Source organism: Bos grunniens, chromosome 28 (assembly GCF_055505025.1).
Source record: "Bos grunniens cultivar Pamir isolate PY7600 chromosome 28, Bosgru_T2T1.0, whole genome shotgun sequence".
NCBI classification, from domain to species: domain Eukaryota; kingdom Metazoa; phylum Chordata; class Mammalia; order Artiodactyla; family Bovidae; genus Bos; species Bos grunniens.
In genome coordinates this window covers 4130106-4137711 of record NC_141192.1, presented here as the reverse complement: position 1 = coordinate 4137711, position 7606 = coordinate 4130106, and the positions used below count along the sequence as shown (strand labels likewise).

General features: G+C 52.9%; 1 protein-coding gene across 1 annotated transcript in view; it reads right to left on the bottom strand.

Moving 5' to 3' along the window:
- Nucleotides 1-328: 328 nt before the first annotated feature.
- LOC147342764 (uncharacterized) overlaps nt 329-7606 on the bottom strand; it is a 41587-nt gene continuing 34309 nt past the window's right edge. The window contains exons 14-17 of the mRNA XM_086381339.1: nt 6635-6673; nt 5322-5402; nt 3918-3995; nt 329-556 (exon numbers count right to left, since the gene is read on the bottom strand). Of these exons, the coding sequence (XP_086237465.1) occupies nt 329-556; nt 3918-3995; nt 5322-5402; nt 6635-6673 (426 nt within the window). The remainder of the gene's footprint in view (nt 557-3917; nt 3996-5321; nt 5403-6634; nt 6674-7606) is intronic.

Sequence of the window (7606 nt, the reverse complement as noted above, 5' to 3'; positions counted from 1 at the left end):
AAGATATTTTGGGCTATTTTCAAAGAGCAGAATTTGACTAAAACTGCATGCATTCTAGCCCTTGGTAACAGATGAACTGACTGTGGGGAATTGGACTCATCATTCTGCATTCACAGGACACCAGAGTGCTTTGTCCTAGCAGCATCAATATGGACAGATACTTCTCTTACAGCGGAGTGATATGAGAAGTGGCTCACCAAATACACTGTCTTGCTGATCACCAACAAATTCCAACTCCTTTTGACTGTAAACCAAACACAATATATATGTCCACTACAGTACGTAAACGGCTCTTAACAATGTGGGCTTTTGGTGCTCAGATGTTGGGTTATGGAGGTGGGAGCGACATACTACTTCTGCAAAGCTTCCGGGCAGTGGGAGGGATCAGCGGTAGCATCTTGGAGGGTGGCTGAGGGCATATGGGTGGGGGATATTGATGATCTGAGCAGTTGATATTGAGGGGGAAGCACTCCTGGCTGGGTTGAAGGCAGATGTTTGATCTGCAGAGCATTTGCGCACAGTGGGGATTCACTAAGGTGAAGCTGATGCACCTTCCCTGTAGAGAAAAGAGGAGGGGAGAGGTGAGGTCACTGTGTTTCCTTGGCTTAAGGGGAGCAGACTCAGGGCCCGTCAGGATCTCCAGGGCAGACTTTCTGGATGCCCTTCCTCTTCCTAGGTGCTAGCCCCCAGTCTGCACTGCTGCTTCTAGACTCTGTTCAGGCGTTGTTGTTCTGACTCTCATCTCCCTTTGCTCTCGTGTTGACCTGGTCTGCTTCCTCCTGGCCTGGGAGCCTGTGCGCTAAGGACAAGGGCTGATTGCCACTGTAGCCCCAGTAAGGTCCAGGTTCTCTTGGTGAGTGTATGCCAAAGGGATGAATCCTCACCACAACCCTCAATGGTGATGGGCTGTGGCAACGCATGGGCCCCTGGGTTTGGGTGAACATTGGCACAGATCTTTTGGGCCAGTGTAGTCTGTCTGTAGCAAGCAACTGCCCCCGACTTCCCTGTCATTTCCTCCTTGTCTCCAGCTCCCGCCCAGTGGAAGACTCCCAGCTGAAGAGGCCAGATTGCCAGACGGAGTGCCCTCAGCACTCTGGCAGCTGGCAACAACTGGGCACTAACACCAAGAGATGCAGACAGAGAGAGAAATGTCTCCACGCTCTGTGAGACAGCATAGTGGAGAGAAGGAAGGACACCTTGGTCTTTCCCAGACACCTGGGTCACTTCCAGTGGGAGGGTCCTCCAGGACCACAGGGTCCGCCCTAACCCTCAAAATCTCACTGGCAACCAAAGCAGCCAGAACTTAGGAGTACACTTTGAGCCACAACGCCCGAGTGTGGACTTTTCTTGGAGTGATCCATGCTATGATCACTCCACACACCTTCATGCCTTCATATCCCTCAGTTCATTATATGCAGCCAAGGATGCAAGGTGCCCAATAAAATAGTCCCTGCTCTGAAGTAAGCTTCTAGTCCAGTGGTTTTCTATGGTGGCTTGAATAATGGCCCTGAATATATCCAGGTTCTCATCCTTTGCACCGATGGATGTTGTAGGTTATATTGCAAAAGGGCTTTTGCAGGTGTGGTTAAGATTCTTGAGATGGGGGAACTATCCTAGGTTATCTGGCAGGGGGGCCCTACATGTGATCAAAGGGTCCCGTGACAGAGAAGCAGAGGGAGATGCGCCCTAGAAAACAAGGCAATGTGCCTATGGAAGCAGAGAGGGATTTATGTGCTGCCATACTGTCTTATAGAGGGAGGAGGGCCAGGAACCAAGGATCATACTCCAGAAGCTGAAGAGTTCTCTACTGGAACCTCAGGGAATTGTGTATTCTGAAAGGGTCCACTATCAGAAAACTTCCTCTGGAGATTAGCAGGTGGGAGAGTAGACAGACACTGTCATTTCACAGAAGCTAACAGTAAGTGACTGATGCCATAGTGCATGGAAGGTCACGAAGATGGGTACCGTGTCCACACGGCCTGGCTGTGTCTCTCTTGCTGTACATTCAGGGGTGAGACTGGGAGCTGATTCTGGCCTGCAGAGACCGTAGATCCCAGCTGACACCCTGTCACTTAGACCATGATTTACTTTAAGGCCTGGGACCAGAGCACCAAAGACTTCAAGAAAGAAATCAGGACTCCTACATCCACTGGAATACTGGAGGTATCCAAATATATCCTATAACACTGGGAGCCCCAGGAGTATGGTTGGGAGGGATAAGGTCAAATGGGAGGTGGGGAGAGGAATGGGAGGGGTCACATCCACCAGGCATACTCACAGGCTCCCAGCCCCTCTCAGGATGAGCAGGGTTGGTTTCAGCCAGCTCTGGCTGCTGCTGCTTACTCTCTGGGTGGCCTTGGCAGCTTTCCTGATTTCTCAGGCCTCCGTTTTGCCTCCAGGAAGCACACAAATCACTGTGAACCCAGAGAGACTAATGGGCAGACTTGAGAGCTGGTGTTGCAGGGGCCGAGCAGAGCCCTGGGTGGATACGAGTTCCCTAATCCACCACTCTGCCATCCCAACCTGAGCTTCACAGAGCAGCCCTGGGACTGTGACCGTTCAGAGACCTGTGCTCTGGGCAGGAAGGCTACTTCTGGTGTTTTCCCATCGGGTGTCTTGCTCTGCCTTCGTGCTCCTGACTGAGCATCTCTGGGTGGTTGTCTCTACTGTTTGAGGCATGATGCTGGCATGGGGCTCTTGTGAGCATAATGAGGCTGTGGTTCTGGGGAGAGGTTCCAGGAGAATCAGGTGGAGAATGGGGCTTCCAGGCAAGCAAACCCAGGACTGAGAGCCATAGGAACGCTGGCTCCTCTGGCACCTCTGTCTCTGCTGGGTGTGAGCAATGCCTCAGATGTGTCAGTAGCAGTGTCCAGAGGCTTTCTGGCCTGACTACAGTTTCTAAATGCCCAAGTTCCCAGTCTTCAAGAGCCAGTGTTTGATTCAGGGAAGGTGACCAATGCAGCCCTCATTAAAGACTCAGGCTCCGCAATGTCCTCCAGGACCCTGGTCTGGTCTGTAGAAAGGGTCTGAGTTTGGAACGGCCAGGCAATTGATTTCCAGGCAAACCATTGCCCTCCTTGGGTCCCAGGGAGCTGGGAAGGGCAACCTCTGGTGGTTTGTGGGCAGGCACCATGAGATCATGAGTACTGACCCCAAATGGGGGACAGAGCAGTGAGAAGGGTAGAGCCAGGCTCAGAATTCAAGTCTAACTGTGCTCCTCCCAGCCTTTGTGACTTAGTCAAGTCACTCAGCCTCTCTGTGGGTCAGTATAGCTGGGATAATAGTAGTATCTACCTATACAGTTATTGGGAGTATTAAAGCAATGAGAACATGTAAAGTTTTTAGCTGAGCAACTGACCCACAGAAAGAGCACAGTAGAATTACCCAGCATTATTGTTCCAAGGATGACAACTGGAACAATCTGGCTTCTCCCCATTGTCACAGGCAGTGACACAGGAGGTCATCTTTGCTACCTGCTAAATGCAGTCAGTGTTGGCCCGACAACATTGGGGAGAGGCTGTCACCATGTCTCACCATTGCTGGCACTTGGGTGACCAGTTCAGGAAGATCTCATGGGTGGGGTGCAGCTAGCAGTCCCATAGGTGTGGGTGGGTAGTGGGGAGGGGGTGGATGAGAGGCAAATAGGCCTCTCCAGATCTTTTCACTCAGGATTGGGAGTTCTAGGCATTGCTCTGGAGAAGAAAGGAGCTGACATCCTTGATAAAGATGAAGGGGAAATGCCTGGGTGCCATATGGAGAATCGTCTGGAGGCTCATGACCTCCAGGTCTCCACTTCTGGGGTGTTCCTTTTGGCAGATTCTGGGACAGGGTTCTCTGACTTACAGTCCCAGGGAGCAACCGTCAAGGGCAAAACCAAGACCCCAGCCCACAGAGAGCATCCCCTGTGTCCTGCTTACCATGTCCCTGCTTGGACACTGCATCAATGGCACCAGGCTGCTGCGCTGAAGAAAGTTATAAAAAACATCCAGTTTTCCCTGCAAAGAAGATGTGGTTGTGAGGAAGCTACAGGCACAGACGCTGCCTCCAGATGAGCAGCATCTCCTCCATCTCCCACGAGTCCCCAGGGCTGTGTCCCCACACACTGGCTGAGGCAGCGCTGCAGGCCTCACCTGGGGCAGGGGGCTGGGAAACCTGTGTTTGTTGGGAGATGGACTCTGTGGGTCACAGACTGAATTGGATTCTGGAAAAAATCCATGCTTTAGGTGTAGGAGGAGTTTTTTTTTTTTTTTAAACAAAAACAAAAACAAAAAATCCTAAAACTAATGTCAAAGGTTGGAGGAGGTGCGCAGTAGCCAAGGAGAGGTCCTCAAGGAGAAACATGGTGGGCATGGGGACCAGGCAGGAGATGAAGGAGGGGGAAGAGGGCCTGCATTTGGGGACAGAGAGGGAGAGGCTGGGGAGAGACCCACTCCCTGCTCAGGGGGAAGGGTCCTGATACTGGGGAGAAAGAGAAAGATGAGGAAAACGAAGCACAGGCCAGAAAGTGGACCTGGTGGAGGTAGGATGCGGGGCCGGGCCTCTGAGTGGGAATAAGTCCCTGGCAGGTGGCTTCCTCCCCCTTGGAAGGTGAGCTCTGGCTTTCCTGGGCCCCCACAGTGACTGTCAGGGGAGACGTGGGGCTGGCCTTCCAGCTGCCATCTGAAGCTCCCGGGAGGAAGCAATGGACCCACAGGGACAGAGGCAGGACCAGGAGGAGAAGGGCAAAGTGAACCAGAGATGGTGGTTCCTTCTTCCTCGCACCTGCCACCTGCGGCCCTCCTGAGTCCCTGTCCTCTCTCAGCCTCCTGCCAGCGCGGATCTCAGTCACTGGGAAGAGGGAAGAGCCCTCGGGTTTCCTCCTTCGTGTGGCCCTTGTTACCCCATCTCAGGTGCCCGAGGACAATGCAGTGAGCTCTCTCCCTCCCTCACTTAGCAGACAGGAACTGTGGGTCCTTCCGGGCTGTTTAATGGTGGTAAGATCTGGGCTCAGAAATATTTGTTATTGACCTATATGAGGTTCTTGTAATTTAGTTTATTTTCGTTCATCCAGTCACTGATCAGCAAAACACAGGCAATTGCTAAAGTTGATGATAACCTTTGTGAGAACTAGGGATTGTTTGCTTGTGAGCCAATCATCAACATCCAGAATACTGAGCCCATTTCAGGGGGAAGACCCCGGTCCAAGATACGCTGCCCATAAACTCATCTCCACTCATCTAGGATTTTGAAGTCCAGGCCTCTGCTGCAGGAACTGGCTCCCCCTTCCTCCCACCCCCCAGTTTGGAGGGCATTGTCCTTCATTTCCTAAGGGTACTTCTCACCTCCATCCGTCTTATCCTGTCTCCTTGGCACTCACAGCAAGGGATAACCACTGCAGTATATCCCTGCTCGGGGGGTGGCTTCTGGAAAGAGAAAATAACTGAGTCCTTGTCCAGCAGCTCCTGGGTGCAGACACAGGTTTTCTGCTTCCCCGGTACTGTCAAGTACCGGCCACTCAGCAAATGTTTGCTGGAGAATCAGGGACCAATGAACAGTACCTGGCACAGAAAGAGAGTGGCCTCCATGTGAAAACACACAACTCCTTTCAGTTTAAATATATCTCAAAACATCAGCAAACTCTACCCTGTCCCCTTGGTTCCCGGAGGCGCCCCTGCAGGAGAGGCCGGGTGCGAGGCTGCGCCATGTGACGGCGGCTGTCAGGGGTGTGGCAGAAGCAGGGGATAGGGCTGCCCTCACCCGCCGTGGGCAGGTCCAGCCCCCCAGGCCCCACTGCAGCCAGTGCTATGCCAGCCCTGCAGAGACCCTGTTTGCCAGTAGACATCAGACCCAGGCCCCTCTATCTTAGGACATGAGTCCCTGCCCTAATTACTACTTATGGGGCCTGGTTTGGGTCCCCATCTGGTCTGCCACAGCCTCCTCACCTGACCCTTGGTCTCTGTGCTCACCCTGGCTTCCCTCACAACTTGATGCCAGGCAAGACTCCCTCCGCCCTCCTCAGCCCCGTAGTCCCCAAATGCCAGCCCCACCAAGACCCTAACCCTGACATGAGCCAGGGATGAAGAACAAGGAAATGGAGCCAAAAATATATCAGAGCTCAGGGAGGGGGTCCAGGTCTCTGAAACCTGAGGATCCTTTTCCAAAAGGTCACCTGAGTCTTGGGAAGGACCATCCTACAAACAGTCCTTCGGGAATGACAAAAAGCCCATTGATTCCAGGATGGATCATAGCTGTTCCTGAAACAGGCTACCCCACATGCTGATTTAGTACCAAAGGCCCTAGATCAGGCCATGTTGGGTGTTGGGTAACGGCATTGTCTGGATGACATTTTGTGAGTCTCACATCCTCTCTGGGGTCCCTCCCTTCCCTCTGTCACCATATTCTTTCTGCTTGTTCTCTCTGGCCAGGTGGTTAGGAGTTGGGGGAGGGGAGGACATATCCCTGTACACATCAGGGGGCCTCTCCGGGTAGGAGTTGGGGGAGGGGAGGACATGTCTCCATACACATCAGGGGGCCTCTCCGGGTAGGAGTTAGGGGAGGGGAGGACATGTCTCCATACACATCAGGGGGCCTCTCCGTGGAGAGCAGTGTGTGCGGCAGGTGTGCTGACAACTTTAGGGCCAAACGTACCACTCACCTTTTCTGGTTTCTGGGCTGGTGGTGGCTTCTTGACGATCTAGGATGTTAAAGACACAAACACAGCTGGAAGGGCCATGGAGGGCTCTAGCTCAGCCTTTCAGACAGGAGGGAACCCTGCTCAGGAACACCAGGGGGACAAACATCTGCACTGGGGTGTCAACCTAGATGCCTAAGGCCTGAGCATCCATGGGTAACAGGTTCCACCTCCTTGAGCCTCAGCCTCCTCAGTTTTCAAAGGGTAATCAATAGCTTTGTGTAGGGTCAACAGGGGGACAGACTAAGGCTCCTGTTCCCTGGTACAGGCCCCACCTGGGAGCTTTCAACAGCAAACGACATCATATGAAGACAGGAGAACATTCCCCACCCTCCCACTTCCCTCCCCTTCTTTCCCGCCCCAGGCTCAGTCTTTATCCTTTATCATCATCAATGTGTCTGCCACACGGTCTGAAGGTGACATTTATCCTCAGCCCTCCAGGTACCAATAGCAGGCTATACACCAGCCAGTGAGCTTCTATGGGCAATGACAACAGCCGTTTCATTTCTGGGCCTCCGTGCCCAGCATGAGGTCCTGCACATCCTGGTAACTTAGTGATGACTGATGAAGGAGTGACTAAGGTACCAGAGATGGGTGGGGATCCATGCTGTTTTCAAAGGCACAGCGCCCCCAAGATTAGCAGCCTCCAGGCCAGCATCCTTCTCCCTTGGGGCCACAAGTGCCCCTGGAGAATCCTCTTCTTCCCCCAATAGCAGAAACTCCGTAGGCTTTTGTTCATTTGAGTTTTTCAGAATCCTGACCACTGTGGGGCATCTGTGGTTTCAGGACATCTGGAATCCCTTTTCCCCTTCATGGACCACCTTCCTATGAAGGTAAAAGCATGGCACAGACTGTTTTTTGCTGGTGTGAGGGCTCCAGAGCTGATAGGAACCTGTCCACAGGATCATGAGGCAGGCACCTACCCAAGGGGGAGGT